This window comes from Monopterus albus, unplaced genomic scaffold (assembly GCF_001952655.1).
Source record: "Monopterus albus unplaced genomic scaffold, M_albus_1.0 scaffold126.1, whole genome shotgun sequence".
Lineage (NCBI taxonomy): Eukaryota > Metazoa > Chordata > Actinopteri > Synbranchiformes > Synbranchidae > Monopterus > Monopterus albus.
Window position 1 is genome coordinate 3,372,993 of NW_018128006.1, and position 23,305 is coordinate 3,396,297.

Genomic DNA, 23,305 nt, shown 5'->3' on the forward strand with positions numbered 1-23,305 from the left:
CCTGTCAGATTCATCACTTCATAGGAGGAGCAGGCAGTCATCACAATTTATATACTCACACTGTGTGGATGCACTTCCTTGAGGCCATTGCAAAACCAAATCCCCTCATGTTCCAGCTAAATGATTTCACAACTCTGTTATTCTAATTAACCCATTTCCTTTTGTCCTTTATGATGCTATAAAGGTTACTTTGTAGTATGAGGCGTAACAGTGTATATCATTGGTATTTAATTAATTACCTGACAATCCCACCTTGTTATAGTTATAAAGGATTAAGGGTGTAATTCTCATCACGATATCCTATATCAATTCTCTCTGCCAGAGATCCGATGTTTGCTGATACTAAAATGTAACAGTAAGTATAATTTTAAAAATGTACTGAGCTCCACTTTTAGGTGTTATTTAAATATAAATAAGGACCAATGATGACTTTCCAATTCAGCATAAACCCTTTTGTGATAGGAAGCATTTACACTGGAAAAACACATTTCCAACATTGCAGTGGAAGTTTTCTTTAAAACCTAACATTCACATTTACTGTTGTGTGTGTGCTTTTTAATCCAGAATACTTCCGTAACCAGGACTTGTTTCTGATGCGAAAGTTGACTTTGTGTATTTTTATTGGCTGCTACAGGTCAAGTTCAGTTTTCATAGAAAGCACTTGACCCTCTCAAGCAACAGATAAAATTCAATCTATCAAATGTGTCAGTCCACGCTGACTCAAAGACATGCATGTGAGACACGTGTCAGCCCTGCGAAGTCTGGCTGCACTGCCTGGCGCTTTAAGTCCAGTTTGAAAAGAACAGCGCTTCACCAGAAATGTGTTTGTATATGGCTGGCTGTCAAAATAAAAGCACACAAGACATGGATGTTTACGTTTTGCATCGACATCATCGGATTGCAGGATGTTTGATCAATGTCTTGATCCAGATCGATGGATTGTTACATCCCTATAAAGAATACCATTGGTGCTTCAAGATTTTTCATTTGGAGAAGACAGTCTGTCACTCACTTTTTCCAGTAAAGCTAAATTCTGATAAAGTGCCAACAGGGCAAAATCAAGATATGTTAACAGCATGCATGACTGAAACACAAAAATGAGAAAAAGTCATTACTGGACATAATCAAAATACTAACTCCATCCGTCTAAGAACGAAACCATGCCATACTCACCACAGTGAGTTTCACTTTTCAATAGAAATACGGACTTCTTTTTCAAATTTCAATAATTTGAAATAGTAGTTCTATAAAGAAAGAGAAACTCAGAGCAGCAGAGTAGTGAATGTGATATTATTCTGTTTTTGTATTTTGTTGAGAGAAATCTTGTGTAAAAATGTACCATTTACTGAATGTATTATAAGAGTGGAGTGAGTTTTGAGTTTGTGTTAACAATAAGCAGCATTGTGAACAAACTGAAGCAGGAATAGATCAGAAAATAGAGGCTTCTTAATAAAAAAGATAATGTACATTTCTAAAAGCCATTGAAATTAGAAATATAGGCTTGTCTATATATGGGAGCCTGTTTTAAATAAAGTCTGAAGTTGGGTAATGTACATTAAATGCCACTAGTCAACAATTTTTGGTACACATTAATCTAGTCAACATAACTATATTGTAATGCATGGCTGATAGTAAATCAGCACAATTATCTAAATCAACAAAATCCTCACAAAAAAGAGAAAATTCACCCTCAATGAAAACAGCTTTAGCTCCTCTTTCTGTCTTTTCTATCACCCCGTGACATCGACCACTTTCAGACAACCTTCCCTTACCTCTCAAGCAAAAGCACAGATGCTGCATTAGTGTCAACACAGATATACAGCCGGTCCACAGTCTGGCTTGGGTACTGTGCATTTTTTATTCAATTGTGTGAGGATTTAAAGGTAGTAGAACTTTGCAAACCATAGAGAAGCCGTATAATCCTTCTACTGAATATGAAAATCATAAAAATTGGAAATACAGGGTTCTCACGTTATTGGTGATATATTTTACCTGCCTGCCTCTCATTTCTGCCATCCTACCTCATCACACAACCTGTCCACGCTCTGCTACACCTGCCTGTTTATGTCTGTGTGTATACATGTCTTCTTGGCATATGTGAGTGATTTAATATGCACACATGCTTGTGTGTGTGTCCATCCCATCATATCTCTGTCAGTGTCTTCACATAGCATATCCATCCGTCATACTGTTGCACCCTGCACCCACAGTAAACATTAATATCTGCGCTTCACATCATCTACCACCAACAAAATAAGAGTGCTGACTCATTACAGCTTGATGGTGGAGCAGGGGAAGGAAGAGAAACACAGTGGATAAAGAGGAGGTGAGAGCAAAAACAACCGGCCAGAAAGAGGGTGGAAGAGTGAGTGAGTGATAGAAGGGTAAGAGGTAAATGGATAAACAGGAGGAACAGGGAGACAGTGATAAAGAGCGAACGAAAGAGCGAAAGTGTGAACGTGAGAAAGGCAGTGACAGATGGAAGCAGAAACAAAGAAAACTGCTCGCCAGTCCTCCCTCCCTAAATTGATTCTGACTGTCGGCCATGGCGCCTGATGGATATCTGAGCCTTGATTGGAATTTACATGCCAGACACAATGCTCCCCCCTCCATCCCTAGCACACCCAATAACCCACTGTGCTCCCAACCTGCTTTGAGTGATAAGCACAATGAGAAAGTACTGGCATATTTAGCTCCAATAATGACACTCAGCAGAGTTTGAGGCCCAGAGAATGATGCATTGTTTATGTGAGGGAGTATCGTTTCAATAGATGATTAATGCCGAAGTAGCTGCCATTGCCATGCCAAATTGGATGTGTGCAAGGGAAGAGGAAAAGGGCTCACTGCTAGATGGAGTGGATCTATCACATCAAGATATTTTGCTTTGGAACAGTGTTTGCTTTGCAAGCCTGCACACCTCCAGAAGACTTTCAACAGGAGCAAGAGCACTAGGGATTCACTGTCGTTTCCCAACTCTACACATCAATAAGAATAAACAGGCAACATTACTTCATAATCTGAGACTCCAAACAGAATATAACCTGAATATAAAACACTCCTGCAAATAATTCAGAGGTAGAAGCAGATTTGGGTAATACTGAAAGTTGATTTTTTTCAAAGCTAAAAAGAAAAAAACATTCAAGTTCTTGTTTTCCTGGCTGTTTCTTTATTTACCTACATGTTTCAGGAACACAGCTCCCCAGCTACTCACTGCAGGCCTCATCCCATTTGTTCACTCTCAACCCTCTTCTGTGTCCCAATGGGAGCAGTACTAGATACAGTTTATTTTGAAATGAAGTTAACTCCATAGTTAATATAAAGATGTGCTGCAAATTTAAGGAAAAAAAAATGTTTGTTTAACCCACACAGTGAGGGGATTCAGTGATTCTCTTATGCTGTGGTGGGAACTTTGCTGGTATGTTTTGGCTCCACTTGTCTCCTCAGAGGGAAGGGTCACTGCAATCAGTACAAAGTTGTTCTGAGTGATCACCTTTATCCTGTGATGAAACCTTTCCATCCTAATGGGAGTCATCTCTTTCAGGATGACAGTGCCCCCATCCACTAGGGGTCACTGAATGGTTCACAGTCACCAGGTCTCAGCCTACGCTGAAGCAGTTACAGTGTCTCTACCACCATCATCAAAACACATGGTGCCAGTACCTTAATAAAGCACTTTATGATGTATTTTTCCTTTTATTTGTCAGCCATCTGTATCTGTCTAGTCTGGAATCCGATTATTGCAAAATATTTAATTTTAAAGGAATCAGATCAGTACTGGGGACACAAAAATTGGATTGGGACATTGCAAATCCATGACCTCAGATAACTCTTGGCATTTTCCTTTGATTCCATTACATGTTTTATTCTAATAGTTTTTCTATGTTGATGTCATATTTTCTAACCAAGTCATGACCTCAACTATTCAGAGTCAAAAATTTCTTGCTGTGCTTACCTATGTTGCCTGTTCGCATGTGCAACCATCCCCTGACAATGGTGTGGACCGTCAAATCTGCGCTCATCAGCAGGTTGTCCTCTCCCATGTAATCTGTGGTCAGCACCTCTACTTCATGAAGAGCCTGCACTGCTGATTTACCATGACGCAACATATACTGGGAATGCAAAACAGACAGGAGAAAAGGACATGACTTGCATTTATTTGAGAGACTGCATGTGAACGCTGATGTTCTGAAATGGGCTGATCAAGACATAAAGGAAAATAACAAAAGACAGACTAGCTAGAAAATGAAAATGTGTGAACAGCTTGGGAACTGCTGGAGTTTGCATAATTGCTTAATAGATGAGGTCATATTCAAAATTGCTCAGCTCTGTTGTAAACTATTAATTTAATTCTTTCCCATTAAGTGCTTTAAAAGATTCAATCAAATTAGCTCCACATAAAGGTTGACAAGAGGGTTTCTGTGCAATTAATAAAAAAGCTGAACTAAAAACACCTAAATTAAAAAAGCTTTTAATCTGTGGTTTGTTCCTCCTCAGAAGTTAAAATGGGAGGAAAAGTCCAGATCCTTGAATGCAGAGTACACAAGGTGCAACAGTGCTGGGGTTGTTCAAAATGAACCGAGTCACACTCGACAACAAACGTTTTCAACTCCGATATATTTTTTCTGTTTACTAAAACACCCCTCATGTTTGCATATGTCAAAAAATGAAGATCATTTGTGTTTACTCTGCTCCCAATACAGGCGGAGAGGGACCATTCATAACTATTATGAAATGTCTTTTTGTTTTGAGAAAATGTGGTTGATACAGTGAGTTGTTTTTATATTTAACATTTTATTATCCATAGTAGTTTTCTCACTAAAGCCAGGTTCACTCCATTAAATGACTTAATAAAAGCTGTACACAATGCTTGAATTCATGACAGATGCACCGCACTGTGATGAAATTAAGTCCTAAGTTGACAACGCACGTGTAAACAGACCATGTTTGTTCCTTTTTCTGATGCTTAATTGTGGAAATTTGGCTGGTGATTTGCAGTCTGAGTTTAATTGGTAATACTATATCTAACAATCATTACTTATGACTTTCACCTTTTTACCTTGAGTTCAATGGCTGTAGAACCTATGAGGAGCAATGAGTCACTGTCCCAGATGTCGATGTGCATGGTGTGGAGGGCTAGGTAGCGAAGGAACCAGCGCTTCTCTCCTGGCCTCAGGAAACTGTCATCAACTCTGAACCTCACCTCCAGACCTGGAGAGCCTGGACACAGGGAGAGGAGACTTCATTCAAAATAGGGACTATTTATTAAATCTGTTATGAATCCTACACTGTTAATTACAGCTGGATAAACATATAGATCTTCTGATAAATGTGATTTTTATTTAAATGCTTCAATATCAATTCTTGAAATCCTGAGATTGATCTGTGATAAAGTGTATGCAGAGGTTAGTTGCTGTAAATGGTTCGATTCCGGGTGTTCTAGTACAAGAAATATCAAAACCAAGCAAAAGGGAATACCAGTTCACAAGCAAGAAGTTATTTTACAATATGTATCTTGTTTTGTGTGCAGATTCCCAAAAGATATAGACAGGCGTGGACAGCAGCACTAAGGAGAACGCTGAACTAAGTAACCACTCAAGTTGTCTGCAGCTGGCAAAAGAAGACCACAGCAGCACTGGACAGTCATCGTATTTAAAAGAAGTTAGTTTTTACATTTCCACACCATCTTTGCAAAGTTAGTGCCACTAGCATTTTTTTTCTATATAAATAGAGCTCTAAGGAATTTTATTTGTGCTTTTATTTTAAATCAAATCCAATCAACGTTTATTTATATAGCGCTTTAAAACAACCAGGTTTGACCAAAGTGCTTTACACAAGTATAAAAAAGTAAAATGAAGTAACAAGAGCAAAAACAAGTTAAGGTTTAAAACATTTCAACAAGGAATACTTCACACTAGGGATGGGCTTTTCAAGCAAAAATGCTATTTGATATTTGCTGGAAATGATTTGACAATTATTTGAAGATCCAAAAGTTCTGCCAGCTATGAAGGGGCTAGGTCTTTAAAGGTGAGCATCAGACTTTTAAAATCAATCCCAAAACATATAGGGAGCCAACAGAGGGAATAAAGAACAGGAGTTAAATGTTCACACTTGGGATTATTGGATAAAAGCTGAGCAGCAGCATTCTGTACTAGCTGGAGATGAGAAAGAAAAGACTGGTTGGCTCTTGAACTGATAAAAGCATGAATTACTCTTTCAAGGTTCCTGTGAGTAAGGAAGTACTTTACCTTAGTGAGCAGGTGAAAAAAGTTCATTTTTACAACACAGTTGATCTGTTTGCCATATTTTAATTAGGTTGAAATTATATAAAAGGATAATAATAATAAAGATAATCACCTTTATTTGGCCAAGTATGTTACACACACGCCAAGTCAACCGATGGCTCTAACCATTGGGGGCAAACTGGTTTATGAAAATTTATTACTGTTACACTGCAGTAAGTAGCAGTAGCGGATTATTCAGTAATGTAGTCTTTCTCTTATGCTATCAGGGTTATCCAAGCTTAGGCTTAGAAGCAAGTGTTACAAACGGGTTGTAGCAAGTGAAGGACCCTGTGCTTCTGGAGCTTGAACCATGCTAATTAAAAGTAAGGACATCTCTGCCTTGGTTGCATCATTTTTAACCATTCCTGTTCTTTTATCTCTCTCACAATGTCCCCCATTTATATGGAAGTGCAAGGCTAAATTAATCAGTCATCCATTTGAATGATAAACTGCACTGGGGCAATGGCAAAGTAAGTAAACACATCTCAAAAACTGAACTAAAACACTGACAAAAACAACACAAACAGATGCACAGCCTGGAGAATAAATAAGAGATACAGATCTGATCATTATTTTAGTCTTTCCTTTCATTCTTTCAGTTATAATATCTGTAACCAGCTGTTAACCTTATGAATGGAGCTAAACTGGTATGGCCAGCATCTACTGGGATTATTTGGGAGTTATTATTAGTTCCCATGATTGTGCTGCATGGGAGCACAATAACCGGGAAGTATGGGACCATTATCCAGAAGCAGCACCCTAGGGTTCCCACAATTCAAGATGATGATGGCTCCTAACACACTGCCAAAAAAGAGTGATTTCATGAACAGTCATGACTTTAATCAACAGTTCCGCAGTCGACACTTCTGGACATTGAAGAGGAGTAAATTTCCCTCTTCAGCACTCAGAATAAAAAGGTTTTCCTTTTCAGAAAAAATACTATACACACAGTTTGAGGATTGAAACTGCTCCAAGGGCAACAGACGGCTGAAATTGTCGTTCAATACTTGGCACTGTGAGCCGTTTGTTATTTTGTCCACTCCTGCAAGGTCACATGCAGGGATGCGCACACCAGCTATTCCAATTTGATTCAGTTCATTTAAAGTAAAAGCCCAGATTGAATTTGAGAATGTAAAATGAAATCACTGTGATCCTCTGATGACCGCTCTCCAGTGTACCGACTTAAAATTTGACTCATCCTCTAAGCCGTTCAAATGAAGCGGACCCCATCAGTGATCAACTCAGCTGGTGAAAGGATACAGTCAGTTGCAGCGCAAACCCAAACTGTAGCAGCATGTTAATGCTACCATGTCTGTATTAAAGGTGTGAGTTTGGGTTTTTGTGCTAACTTGACTCCCAGAGTTAATGAAGAACCAACTGACCGTGTAGAAACGAAATAGGACAACCACTTTACTTGGCCAAGTATGTTACACACACAGAATTTGTTTCCAGTAGAGAACCATCGGCACCAACTCACACCAATGGCTCTAACCATCGGGTGCAACTTGGGGTTCAGTGTCTTGCCCAAGGACACTTCGACATGTGGACTGCAGGCACCGTGATTCAAACCTCCAACCTTCCGGTTGGGAGATGACCGCTCTAGCCACCAAACCACAGTCGCCCCCCCAGTAATAAGGGCTTGTGGTGACAGCCCTGCTGTGTTAAAGAGCCCAGCAAGGCCCTCTGACTCTTTCCAGATCAGAACTGAAGGAAAACTTTTCTTTCTTTTTTTTTTTTTACCAAACACACACATACATTTAATGCAGTATTCCCATGATGTATCCAGACAGACAGACAGACAGACAACCTAACTGGAGGCCACCACTGCTACCAGTGAGTGTTTCTTAGGGCTCAAGTGCTTTCTTTTGATAGCAAATGTCAATCCCTATAGTTAGGGTTGGGGCCCAGCATGGTTTCATTGGTTCTGATTCCAGTATCAAGTAGACATTTAGAATTCAAATCCTTTTCAATCACTTCTCAGATGTAATTTACCTTTTCATGGTTTCAAGTGATTGATAAAATAATCAATTTGCAATGAATCTAAATGACTAAATGCATGTGGAAACAACTTCCCCATGAGCTTTCAGTCATATCACATGATCTTCATTGTTGGTGAATGGAACTAGCTCAGGTGTCACGGATCTTTCTCTGGCTGTTCACTGACTCCTGAATGATGACTGACCCTTCACCACTTGATTCTGCAACTGGATTAGGTACTGTATTTATAGACTGCTGATGTGAGATGCAGTTCAGCTTATACATGGATCTTTAAGCTTTGTTATTTTAATTCATGTACTAATCTAAGTGAAGAATGAATTTACACATCCAAAATATAATTTTATTCTCAATGTATCAAATCACATACTACAGTAATATTCTGTTTTCTTCTCATCAAGTAGAAAAGCCAGGACATACTATAAGTCTTTGCAGTGAAAAGTGACAAAAATTTGGTTGTGGTGGTTTGCAGCTCCTTAAAGGTAAGTTACAGTTAAGGCAGGCTAAAGAGAAGGTTTGTCAGACTGCTGAGTAAAATATGCTCACACTGGACCATTTTTTTCTGATCAGACATTTGAAAGAAACATAAAAACACAGAACAAAAACTTAATAAAGGAACCTTCATTTGATCTCAAGTAGAAAACTGATTATGATGGACCAGAGGGCCACCAGTTCAATCCTTGGACCTGCAGGATTACATCTGGGTGGGACTGGTGAGAAAGCAGCGCTTGCCTCACCCACATTAACACCACTGTGGTGCTCTTGAGTAATGTCCTCAACCCCAGCTATTCAGTGGCCACAGGTCAGTCTGTGGTTGTACTGGGCAAAAGAGAGGTGGCCTCTCACTGGTTCTACCCTGAATAAATAAAGGTAAAACAACAGTCTTGTTTTACAGCATGCAAGAAAAACATAAAGAGACAGGGGAAGAAAGACAAAGACCAAAGCATCCTTCAGATTTCTGTGCTGCTTCAGAACTCCTCTTACTTTAACCTCACTCATGCAGACTCCCTCACCTCCCATTTTCACACCCCTGTCCCCAGCCGCCCGCCAGCTGTCTCCATTTGGACCATTAATTCTCCCAGCATGCTCTGTGCAGTGAATGGGTGGCAATGAGAGCACAGAGGGAAAGCAGGAGTGTGTTGGTGCTCACAAGTGGGGAGGAGCTGACAGATCGAGCTCAAGGGTTGTACAGGGCTGTGTGTGTATGTGTGTGTATGCACATGCAGCTAGGTCTACAGATGAGGAGCAGCACCCAGTCCCCCCTACAACCTGGATGGCTGAAAGTCCTGCCAGGGATCAACAATTCTCTACATAGCTGCAAAGGCTGCAGGCAAAGACAACAGTAAGAAGGTACAAAGCGTACAGACGGAGGCAGAGAGTGACGCAATCCAGAGTATCACAGCAGACTAAGGCTACGTGTACATGTACCAGGTACCTTTTGTCTACAAGTACAAAAAACACATATTGGCCACCTAGGGCTCCTCAATGCAGTATCATGAACCTAATACACTTTGTCAGATTTGATATAATGGGCTGATGGGTTTTTACAGGTGAGCATATTTTCATCATGTTTTCTCTAAAGCAAGGTGGCCACACATTTTGATTCGCAAGGCACTGTATCAGGTTAGGATGTATAGTACTGTATAGCAGGAGACTGTCCTCTAAGAAGAATGACAACAGGAAGTAGAAGAACACTGTTGGAGCTGGAGTCTCAGACCATTTGCCTCCCATTTTCGTACGAACAGTCAACACTGGTTTCATTTAACAATTACCATGATCACTCCCTAAACTTAGTCAAGTTATTAGTATAACCATTGTTAGGTAATTTCTTAGTTAGATAGATATTGATTAGAGATCTGTTGTATTAGAAGATGTTAGTGTAGCCAGGATGTCTTCCTCAGGCTGTTAAATGCAAGGTTAGTTAAAGCAGAGAAAGGTAATGTTATGTCAAATTGTTTTAGATACACACCACAAAAACAACAGCCACACACATTATTTTCTTCATGTTTTGTCTACTGCTCTGCTCAGCTGCCAAGCTGGCATATCAGGTGACGTCACGGTTTGACGCCCTGCGTAGAATGGGCTAGCCCAGAAATGATTAATATTGTATAGGAATTCTTGGTTCGGGGTTTTTTCTGCTTCCGGGCTGCTTGGGCAGCCTGGGGGTTGGAAGATCTCTGGACTCGAAGTGTTAATTCTTGCCTGTGCCTCTTTGAATAAACCAGCACGGTTATATTTTTTATATACTCAAGTGGTCTGAGTCGTCCCTCTGAGTTCCTGGTTTGAAAGAACCGGATGAGGCTTTATAATGGAATACAGCCTTTACCATGAACACAAAGGTTCCCTAAATGTAGCACAAACCACAATCATTCCCTTTTTGTAACCTTGTTGTTTTTAGAAAAACATTTGTGCTTATGTAGAACTGTTTATAAAAACTATGAAGCAAAGTTGTAGACACAAAGCATACTGAGTGTTGCAGATTTGCACCTGGTGAACAAGATTTCACTGATCTACAAATTTTGAACTTTCCATTGAAACAACAGGTTTCAGGTTTGGTGTAATACCTGAATGGCAACAGATCATTTGCTTAAGCAAAGTTGTATCTTGTGAATTGAATAACTATATTTGCTTTGTCTTGAGAGGACAATTTGTGCATGTCTATAAAAAAGTACAGAGCCAAGAGAAGGAGGGAAAAAAATGGATTATCTGGTGATTTTTGATACTGAGTTGCCCCTCACATCAAACACAAACGTTACACATGTGCAAGTTTAGTGTATACATTACTAGCTAGCTATGACTAATGTTTGTTTAATTGATACATTATGTTGTGTCACTAGATGAAAATTGGCTTCAGCACTGAATTAATCTTAACAGATGCAACCAACCATTAAGTCACAGACATGTCAGTCAAGCACAGTCTTTCCATGCCCACACAGTCCTGAGAAGAGTTCTAATCAGAAAGCAAATATAAAGAGCTGTGTGGGCGGTTGTGTAGGGTATATACAGGATTATTCCCATCCATAGCAAATAACTGCCAAGAAAAGCACAGTACATACTGATCTGCTGTTACGATTAGCTTCCAGTTTGTCCCACTGCTGCCCTTAAGTTAAAATTCTCACTTGCTGTGATCTCAAAGTACAAATACTTAGAGACCTAATTACAACACCTTTTGTTACTAGAAATTTCTTTTAAATTCTTACATCCTACAATTTAACCATAAATTGGTTAAATTGTAGCTTGTGTGTAATTGTAAAAGTTGTACTCCTACTTTATATTTCTGTGGTACTATTAGTGTTGTTTAGACATCGGTATCACTTAAAATTACCACCTGTTCAATAAAATCAGAACCTCCAGTTGTTCTGTGTAACTGTTCGGCCTGTGTGTATAATATGATACACTATATGGACAAAAGTATTGGGACACTCCTCTTAATTATTGAATTCAGGTGTTTCAACCAGACCCATTGGCACAGGTGTATAAAATCAAGCACCTGGCCATGCAGTCTCCATTTACAAACATTTGTGACACAAAATGGGTCATTCTGAAGAGCTCAGTGACTTCAAGTGTGGTACTGTGTTATGATGCTACCTTTGCAATAAGATAGTTGGTGAAATTTCATCCCTGCTGGATATTCCATGGTCAACTGTAAGTGGTATTACTGGAAAGTGGAAGCATTTAGGAACAACAGCAAGTGAGCCATGAAGTGGAAGACCACATAAAGTCACAGAGCAGGGTCAACGACTGCTAAGGTGCATGTTGTGTACATGTCGCCAACACTCCAACCTATTGTAAGCACAAAAACTGTCCAACAGGAGCTTCATGGAATGGGTTTCCATGGCCGAGCAGCTGCATGCAAGCCTCACATCACCAAGTCCAATGCCGAGTGTGGGATGGAGCGGTGTATAGCACACCGCCACTGGACTGCGGAGCAATGGAAATGTGTTCTGAATCACACTTTTCTGTTTAGCAGTCAGATGGGCGAATCTGGGTTTGGGAGAACATTACCTGCCTAACTCCACCCTGCCAACTGTGAAGTTGGGTGGAGGAGGGATATTGGTATGGGGCTGTTTTTCAGGGTCTGGGCTAGACCCCTTACTTCCAGTGAAGGGCAGTCTTAATGCTACAGCATAACAAGACATTTTGGACAACACTATACTTCCAGCTTTGTAGAAACAGTTTGGGGAAGGCCCTTTTCTATTACAGCATGAGTGTGCCCCAGTGCACAGAGCAAAGTCCATAAAGACATGGTTGGATGAGTTTGGTGTGGAAGAACTTGACTGGCCCGCAGAGAGCCCTGACCTTAAACCCATCAAACACCTTTGGGATGAACTTGAATGGAGATTGTAAGCCAGGCCTTCTCATCCAACATCAGTGCCTGACCTCATAAATGCTGTACAGAATGAATGGGCACAAATTCCCACAGAAACACTCCAAAACCTTGTGGAAAACATTCCAAGAAAAGACGAATCTGTTATAGCTGCAAAGGTGGGATCAGCTCCATATGAAAGTCTGTATATTTTAATGCAATGTCATTAAAGTCACTGTTGGTCTAATGATCAGGCTTTTGTCCATATAGTATATATTTAAATGATGAAACTTGTAATTTTGGAAGCAAATTAAACAAAATAAAAACATAAATAAAAAAATACTTTACAAAAACAAACAAAAAGAAAAGAACAGATTAAGGTCACATTAGAATTTGCTCAAATTTCACTTAGTTGAGTTTTTTAAAGCTTCTTTTTAAGTAGTTATTTAATGACAAAGTACAATAACATCTTTATGTAGACAGTAGCTCTTATTTGTACATAAATAGTATTTCACTTCTGTTATGGTTCAGGATTTGGAGGGGGCAGGTGTGGGCCAACACCGGTCTCTCTAGCTGTAGAGAGTTGATAACAGAAGGAACAACACATAAGCTATGAACAAACTAACTGTCATAAGATAACCTTAGCACCTTTAATTAAGAAGTTCAGCAGTTGTAAGTATAATTGCATAAAGGCCCCCAGCCATACAACATATAGAAACAGCTGTCTGAATGTTGGAGGGCTTTGTGGAAATGCACACTGGATAATATAGACTGAGAGAGACACAGAGACAGACAGAGAAATATTGACAGAATTAGACTGGAGTGTATGTCTGGGGAATAGAGAATATGGGTAGGCGTAGAGCAGGGGGGTGGGGGAGGAACTGTTTGTGTGTTCAATATCACGTTCTGTCAGAAGCTGTAATATCTCTTCCATTTCATTAGATGCTACATGAATAGATTTGACATCAATCAGCGCCCGCTCGGCTGAATGAAAGAGAAGTGCATCAGAGAACATCATGGAACAAGGTTGCAGTTTGTACGCACTGACTGTACAATGTTAACCTGGAGGTCAGTAAAATGAATCACATCCCAGCTTATATCCAAATTCTATAACAGATATATAACAGTAACACTGTCGGTAATCAGTGACGGGGACTTACAAAAAGCGTGAGCATTTTCCAAGCCATACATCAGGGTTATTACTTAATACATGCAGTTTCTCACCTTCCAACATGGACACGAACACAACAAACAACATGACCAGTTCTTACTGTCAGCTGTTTCACGTAAGTTTCAAGATGACAGTTTCATCCCATGATAGGAATGAAAGTGAATGTGTGAAGGAAGGGCAAGAATTTTTTTTTAAACTTTAATGGTATTAAGATGTTCAAAGTGCATCCAAACTTCACATGTAAAAGGCTTAGAAACAACAGCTTCATTCACCATAAATATTTAATAAGGCAATGCACGTGGAGCCACTGAAGGCTCGACTCTCCATTCCCATTCCCAGTGAGGAAGTGAAGATTTTTTTTTTGTTATTTTTATTTATTTATTTATTCGTTTGCAGTGGTGGATACTGACCGGAGTTGACAGTGCCATCTTTGTTGATGGAGGCAAGGACACAGGGAAGTGGCTCAGTACTTTTCTGTTGAACCTTGTCACTGGACAGTAGTTTGAGCTGCTGCGACGTGACTGGTGGGAAGCGATAGAACTGAAAGGTGAAGTAGATGCTGCCAGGCCAATCAGGACCAACACCCACTGCTGGAATTCTGTCAAAACACAAAGGCAGATGATTATTCAGAAAACAATGCTGAGTGCAATAATAATAATATGCACAAGTGTATGTCATTTACTACAGTGAATATTTTTAATTCACTTCTAACTGTGATGTTTTGATTACATCATTAATCTTTGTGGGGACTGGAGCGGTGTGCACGGTTGAAAATTAATGGTTGAAAATGTCACAAAAAACCTGTGGGAGTAAATCGCATTTCAGCTAATGATTTACTTCAGACAATTCCCCTAAAGAAAAAATCAAATATGCATTTTTTTATGCCCCACCAGTAATTCAGCTTTACAGCCACTTGTAAGTGAAAACCTAATCATGAAAATGAGGATTAGAATTTAAAAGGGTAAATCATGCCTTAAAAGTGGCTGTAATTTGGACTGCTGATTATACCTTTGATTCATGATAAGTTGATAGCTTGACTTCTTCTTTAAAACTCATTACAATACATCTGTGGAAGAGGGGAAATCTTGTCTGTTGAAATATGGTTATATTCTAGGTTATCTGTTAAGACAATGCTTTCTTTTTTATTCTTTATTTACTAGGACCCCTATTGAGGAAATAAAATACTCTGTGTGAGTACCAAAACCTGCTGGGGTTGTGTATTTTTTTTTCACACAAACACCTCTCTCTGAGTGCGATTTTACACATGTGCACACATAAAACTAAACACACACTTCAAACTGTGGATGACCCACAAAAGGTCTCAGTGAGCCTGCATGCACCACATGAGATAATACACAGATTTCAGGATGTGCATCTTTCTGTTTCTGTCCAATGAATAGATTAGCAACCAGTCACCAGTATTTAACAATAGAGAAACAGAAATGGCATCTGAAATCAAGCAGCAAGTGCTTGTAGGCGCCCCATGATGGGGGACAGGCTGTCAGAACTGGAAATTTCAAAGTGGAATCAAATAAGAGCAGCGTGTGACCTCCCAGTCAATCACAGGCTCTGATATTCCACTGTTAAAGATGCTCCATCTTCACAGAGGAGCCAGCATTAATATTCATTGTGTAAACAGACAAGATTGATAATTTTGGCGCCCGGGTGAGAGGTCGAAATCACACAGCATATCCACTGGCTCCCTGCTTGCCTAAGTGCTACTGCTGCCTACACTCTTGCCTGCCATATCTGTTTGTCATAATTATGAGGTAACCCCCACCCCACTCCACAGAAAGCCACAGAGATTGGTGCTTAAGTGTGTGGTTTCAGGTCACACTCCAGATGGCCCTTAGGGTAGCCTTGAAAAAGAGGAAGAATAATCAAATAAGTTTTTATACCTTCATGACACATAAAGTTAAAAAGTTGTGCTTTCTGATATTAAAATATAACTAGGTTTTCACTCCCAAATGTTCTCCCAACTCGCCTGCAGAAATGAAGTGATTTAATAGCCTGTTTGGAATAAACAGGAGAGTGATGCTGTGCTGGGAAAAGCTGGAGATAGGAAACATGTCATTACTGATCTCTCAGCACAGACTAGGTGGGGAAAACTTTGTGTTAGCTTCACTGCCTAATTTGCAGCACGACTAAAATTGTTAGTTAAACTGGTGCCAGTAGGGTGACATCTTGTTGAAATTTGAGCCCCTTGAAGGATAATTCGGACATTGACAAAACGCAGACAACACAAGTAGTTAAATAATCAGAGAGGTTGTAAACAACACTCCAGGTTAACCAAACTAATAGTTGAACTGTCTGATATAAATTTTCATCACAGTTAACAGACTGACTTCCTGGTTCAACTTTAACCATGTCATACTGGTGGAGCTGTGAGTGCTCACATCATCACCTGAAGATGTTCAAATAAACCGAAATGCTGTTAATTAGTAAATTCTATAGCCTATGTGAAATGGTGTATGGAACACTTCCTCACTGACAATGAAACAAAAGATGAAGCGTTCTCAGCAGTGTTACATAAACAAATGGAATCATGTGAAATATGAAATATCTGTGTCTGGAAATTCAAATCATTTTTGTTTCTAATGTTTGGAGCACCCTGAGGTGAATCAACACAAAGATGATGGAATCTACTGCCACAGTATTTTGATCTACACATACTAATTCAAATTGAAAGCAAATCTGTCTGTTCATACATAGCAATGAGAAGTGCATTATGCATAACAAGCCTCCTACAGCAAGAAATTAAAAACCATTTGTGCACATAGGAAATAGCTACATGGTGGTGAGTCAAGACATATGAACAAGACATATGTGAGCTGGTTTTATCAAACTACTGACAGTGCTGATGACAAGATAGAAGGACACAGTGAGTGGTGTGTTTTGTACACATCGTTCACCAACCCCCACCCCCAACCCTCTATCAGCCCGACAGAGAGAACACTGACTCCAGGGCTTTTGTGCTGGGTTGCTGACAGGAACTATGTTTATAAGTTATTCTGCAATTGTAAGTGTACGTGCATGCCGGATATGGGTATACAGGATGAAAAGCAGGACTTTGTGCCTGGTTTAAATATATTGGTAGCAGCTCAAAACAAAATAAAAGATAAATCTCAAGGCAGGTGGAAGATGCACATACTTGAGACTTGCTTGACTAAGAATGGTAAAAGACTTGACTTCAACTTTGTAGCTAGCAGCTTGGTAGTCCAAAAATAATAAAATATGGATTCAAGGATTACATTGTAGATGAAGGCAGTAAAAAGAAAACAGCAGTATGCAAAGTCTGGAGCACAAAAATCTGCGGCATGTACACCACACCATCTAACTTCATCTATCACTACACACACATCACAAAGAAAGGTAAGTATGTGAATTACTGTATCTAACTGTTCAAATTTTAGCTAGAAAGCTGACATTACGTTTAAGCTGTTAGACTGATTGCACATTTTACTGAGAAGAGTTTCTGATGGTCATGAAAGGCATGCCTTTTTTAATAGCTAAGGATTAGTTTATAGCTGTGCAGATTCTCAGTCATCCAGGTCATAGTAAACTGAAAAAACCTTAGAAAAAATCAACTGGACTTAGATTTCTAGATCGAAGACGTTTCACCTCTCATCCAAGAGGCTTCATCAGTTCTTTTATAGCCTATGCAGTTTATAGCCTATGAATGCGCAGTTAATAATCACAATATCGCAATAGATTTGTGAAATAAGACCACTTTGTGACCATAGTTTCTTAAGGAATTAATGGTAGGTAGGTAGGTAGGTACTTTATTGATCCCTCAATGGGGAAATTTCAGTGTTTCAGCAGCAGTGGAGAACAAACAACATAAAACCATGCGAAACAAACACCATACACATATCTTGATAAACTAATTTCAGTACCTCAAGCAGCAACACCATGAGAACAAGCACCGCACACACATCCTGATAAATAAATTCCAAGTACTCAAAAATAGACAGAATCAAATATTTGAATAATCAAGAACAGAATTTACATATGTGCATATTAACCATGCATTTTACCCCAGGATTTTAGTATTGCACCTCAGCTGACTATTACATAATCCCTCATACTTTCACCTGGCTTATCCTTGCAGTGATGTATTGTACAGTCTGACTGCCGTGGGGAGGAATGACCTGCGGTAACACTCCTTCTTACACTGGGGATGTAACAGTCTTGCGCTAAAGGAACTGTTCAGAGCCTCTACTGTGTGGTGTGGAGGATGGGAGGGGTCGTGCATGATGGATGTTAGTTTTACCAGCATCCTTCTGTCCGCCACCTCCTCGATGGAATCCAGGGAGCAGCCCAGGACAGACCCAGCTCTCTTGACCAGCTTGTTTAGTCTCTTTCTGTCCCTGTCCATGCTACCTCCCGCCCAGCCCACAACAGCATAAAAAACAGCAGATGCCACCACAGTATGCCATAAGACCTCAGTCTCCTCAACAAGTGGAGGCGGCTCTGGCCCTTCTTGTACAGGGCATCAGTTTTTTCAGTCCAATCCATTTTGTTGTTGAGGTGGACGCCCAGGTATTTAAAGGTGTCCACAATCTCAATATCTGAGCCCTGCAATAAAATAAAAACAAATATAAACAGCACTTCTCTCCTGTTTGAATGGCATTTCCTGTTGTGGTTGAACTGGGAGATATGATGGCAGCCATGAAGTTTCTTCCACAAAAACACCTATGGTTAGCTACCAAAAGTGTGTCAGACACATTCCATCTCCCTTTACACTAGCTGGGTGTGTCTCCACTTTGTAGGGCAGAGTTAACCACACAGCAGTGAAAGCAGACACATGCACAAACACTCACGCAGCCTGATAAAATGAGGTCTGTTTGTCCATGTGGACAGGTTAACTGTCCACACCTGTTAACCTGTCCACACCTGCCCCCTCCAACTTCCCCCTCAGCAGTGACGGCTGGATTGTGTTGAAAACACTTGAGAAGTCCAATGCAAACTGCAGCTGGTCGACCGCCGAGCTCACCTGGGCACGAAGGTGGCCAAGGACAATCCTCCCCATGGTCTTCATCAGGTGGGAGGTCAGGGCAACGGGTCTGTAATGGTTCGACTCCTTAGGATGAGGTATTTTGGGAACTGGGACAACACAGGATGTCTTCCATAGGGCTGGGACTCTCTCCAGGCTAAGACTCAGGTTAAAGATGTACAGGACCACCTCACTGAGCTGGTCTGCACACTCCCTGAGGACCCTGGGGCTGATGTGGTCAGGGCCTCCTTAACTCCTTCCTGACCTGGTCTGCCGGGTGGTGACTGCTCAGAAGCTGTGGGATGTTGAGAACCCCCCATGACAGTGGGAGGAGGGGCAAGGTCTGGCTGAGGTGTGAGCAGCTGTGGCTGCAGGGAGACAACTGACCTGGAGAAGTAAGTCGGGGGGGCTGGCAAGGCGAGGGCTGAGGACTGGGTAGAGTCAAATCTATTAAAAAACAGATTCAGTTCATTTGCCCAGGCCTTGTCCCCCGCGACCTGGTGACCATCTTCACTTTTACCATGACCCGAGATATGTTTCAGGCCTGTCCACACCTCACACATGTTGTTATTCTCCATGCTCTGCTCCAGCTTCTTCCTGTAGCTAGCCTTGCACCTCTGGATCATGTATGTTCCTGCTGCACCCTTCTCAGCTCTACCTTGTCCCCTGAGAGGAAAGCCCTCTTCTTCTCATTTAGCAGTACTTTTAACTTGGGGCTCACCCACAGCTTGTTGTTAGGAAAACACCGTATTCTCCTGGATGGTATGGTATTTTCCACAGAGAAGTTTATGTAATCCAAAACACAGTGTGTGAGGCCGTCTAAAGGTGGAAATTGGGCTAGATCAGCAGAATTTTATACAACCCAATTTGTGACTTGCTTGACTCATAGTACTGAAGGGCTTTGACTTGACTTGCTTGATTCTCACTACAGTAACCTGGGACTTGCTTGAGACTTGCACATGTGTCACTTATTCCCACCTTTGATATTTACAGCAACACTTGGGCATATAATCATATGTAACCTTTAAAGCATATAAGCAAAATCTATGCTAATCATTATGACAACCAAAAATACATGTCAGGGTCGGCGCGTAAAGCTGCCAATGATGTCGAAGGTGAACTTGATTAAATTGCCAGACGAGGTTAGGCAAAAACACTGTCTTTTTACTAAGCACAGTACATAGCATACAATGCAATAGTCCAGGAAACACAATCAAAGTCGATATTAACAGTCCAGGGTCAGTGCCGGTCAAACTCACACAGCCAAGGGATCCACAAACGAGAGGTCAAAAAGGGCAGTCCGATAATCGATACACATAAGACAGTCAGAAGCAGGAGGCCAAAACAATACTCTTGTGGTCAAAAACAGAAATCACAGATACAAAAATAATGCCGGAATGTCTGAACATGAGTCTAGAACGATCTGACAGCTTTCCGGTGGGGGAAAGCTGCCTATAAAATAGTGAAAACAATGAATGCTGATTAAAGTAAAAAGTCCAAAAATGACTGTTGACTGCTGCACATGCTGTTCCCATGCAGCATACATTCTGTTATATTCTTATATTTTTCGTATTATATTGCTACATTTTTGCTGCTTAAAGTGCCTTAGATTTTGTTTTACTTATTTATCTGCTTTATATTTCATTTGTATTTTGTGGCATTCATGTGGACGGCAAAGTAAGAATTTCATTGTACAGGGAAACACGTTTCCTAACTTTGCATATGACAAATAAACACTTTGAACTTTGAACTCGAAACTAAGGTGAAACAGAAACAGGAAGCAATGTCAAAATAAAAGCATGAGAACGGAAACAGGCGGGACAGAATCAGGACAATACAACACATACATACAGTACAGTGCATGAGCTATCAGTCAACAGTAACACTGCAAGCCTTACCTGGTAAATGCCAAAAACTGGAACACCAGCAAGTTGCCCTGTAGAACGTCAGTCTCTTCACGCTGGGGGTCAAAGGGCACGGGCTCTGTGGGGTCCAGGACTTCCGCCACCTGCCCACTACAATCCATGATGTTGGGGAAGCCAGCGGAGTAGAGGTAGGCCAGTGAACCCCTGGAGCTGACTGAGCAGGAGCTGAAGGGTTAAATTAGAGGAATGTTCCAAAGTCATGAGTGCATCAGTCATTCGCCAAGCTGAAAAGACTTAAGTGAATGCTGCTCCTGATGCTTTACGAGCAGTGGGAGATAATGTGTTTAGTCCTTGCTGCACCCACCTCACTTGGGTGATATGTGGTTGTAAATGAGGCATAAAAAATGTTTGGATCTGAGTGGAATGCTGTGCTCTTTTATCATTTTATACCCAGTGCTGTTTATCTTAGATCAGTTCCATTCTGACTCAGAAAGTTTATCTTGTGGGAGATAACTTCATTTTAATCGCTTCATGTTGTTAAACCTGAATTGCAACATCCAGCTGGACTTTACAAAAAATGTGGCAAAACAATGATAGACATCATGAGGATGTCAGTGATATCCATCAAGCAGCAGCACCACGAGAACACTTACAGGGGAGAGTGAAAGGATGCCAAAGCTCTCCCTCAGGATTTTCTAGTATAATTGGCAGTTATTTCTAATCATAGTTGCCACCTGTTTTTCTGCAACTATGGTAACATTCATAACTTATACTTTCAGCGCTGACACCGAACACTCTGAGTATGATAAACACAGTGCATGCACAGATGGCTGGCTAAAGTGCAAGTACAGAAAAATGAATGATAATGTTTGGGATTATCATAACACTAACGCTGCCTGTGTCAAGCTGGTAAACAGTCAACCCCACTGCTCACATTTGTGAAAGAATGAAGCCTTGATCAAAGAAATTTAGGTAATAACTGTGAAGAAGACAGTCATCTGGGTTTTCCTCTGCAGGCGTGTCAATTTCAGGCTTTCCGTCTGTTCCCCATCTATCTAGTTATATCTTAATTTAGCCCCAGTGAATTCCTATTCAAGCCATAATTTTTATTTCAGAATGGGATCAATCAGATATGCACAACAGTTTCGGTTAAACCTCTTTAGACTTCATTGTTCTTCTCAGAGAAGTGGGTTATTTCAAACCGAAAGCAGCCACAAAGATGTTTTGGCTCCAAGTTAAGAGGCAGAGATGTTTCAGCCCACTGAACTGAACAGCACTGTGTCTGATTCCAAACTCTGGGATTGGGCAACTGTTTCAATGCCAGCTGGTAATTTAAAGGCTCTCTCTACTAATGCAATGCTTTGATTGTGTGTTACTTTGCCCATTATTTGCAGGGAGTACTTTCTCAGTCTGTGTCCCACCTCAACAGGTCGGGCTACATTAACACTGCCATTAGGATACCCTCTGCAGTTTCTGTTATTAGCTGTGATGTAACTGCGAGTTCATTTCATTACCTTCTGTACAACTAGATTAACGTTAAAACATCTCCTTTAAAGCTGGAATTCATAACAAACAATGCTGAGGCCATTACCCAAAGTGAGATGTAAAAGCTGAGAAAACGATTTCTTTAAAGTGCCTCAGAGCTGACATACAGCTATACTATTACCCAGGGCACACAGGCTGCCAATTAGGGAGCCCATCAATATCCCTCTGTAGATAACATGACATGAACTGAGACCAGTGTTTAAAAGGATTTTTAAAGTGATCATTCATTCAGTAATGTCTCCTATCATATATGAGTAACACTCAGGTCACCCTCCTGTGCTGCAACCACAACAGAAACTGTAGTGAGTTGCTGATAACAAAAAAATATAACTAGGGGAAAAAGAAATATTGTATTAATCTAGGAAGACAAGGTAATACTTTCATATATATGGAATACAAGAGAACATCATTTTACTGAAAAGCAGACCAGGAATTCAATTCCACTCAAGTCAGTTTACAGCTAATGGATTTTCAAGGATACACATCACGAGCATCTATCTATATACTGGCCAGTGCTGACCGTTTCCTAACAGTTGGCCTCTTTATTGCAATTTGTATTACACAGCTGATGCCAACACCAACATACAGTACATGAAGTGGCATTAACCTACTCCTCACACAGGATCAGGAACAGTTTTAGTGTGAGAGAGGAGAAGGTGAGATGTCAGCCGTTCCAGATACCGAATTTAAGATCAATTTCTGCAAATATTCAAGGCAAATAAAAAATATAGCAAAAACAGATTATTTCTACCTGAACAGGGGAAAAACAAGTTATAAAATTAAATGTTTAAGGATATAATGTCCAGCATCACTAAGGCTGTCAGCCACTTGTCGGCCAATTACAAGTGACCTCCATTTGTCTTTTTTCCTTATCAATTCAACTATTACTTCATGCAATTGCAACTACATTTAATCACACATTTAAACATATTTTGGGATTTTTGTCTTTTAAACCTGATCATATTTGTTCATAGCAGCTTCAACAAAACTGTCCTGAGGATGTTGTTCAGGATAAAAATGTTTTTACTTTCTAAAACAGATTGTTCCCCATATAAGTAGATCACAGGAACGGCTCACCTAGGTGCATTCATCCCTAGAGTGATAACAGGAGCATGGACAGGAGTGAAGGGCAGCTCCTGAAGCTGC

The 23,305-nt window shown here is 40.4% G+C and overlaps 1 protein-coding gene across 1 annotated transcript in view; it reads right to left on the bottom strand.

The window, feature by feature from the left end:
* The window catches only part of nphp4 (nephronophthisis 4), a 60,175-nt gene extending 36,877 nt beyond the window's left edge, over positions 1-23,298 (bottom strand). The window contains exons 1-5 of the mRNA XM_020612563.1: positions 23,237-23,298; positions 20,648-20,839; positions 14,164-14,351; positions 5,057-5,217; positions 3,953-4,109 (exon numbers count right to left, since the gene is read on the bottom strand). Of these exons, the coding sequence (XP_020468219.1) occupies positions 3,953-4,109; positions 5,057-5,217; positions 14,164-14,351; positions 20,648-20,839; positions 23,237-23,250 (712 nt within the window). The 5' untranslated portion in view covers positions 23,251-23,298. The remainder of the gene's footprint in view (positions 1-3,952; positions 4,110-5,056; positions 5,218-14,163; positions 14,352-20,647; positions 20,840-23,236) is intronic.
* Between the last annotated feature and the right edge of the window lie 7 nt (positions 23,299-23,305).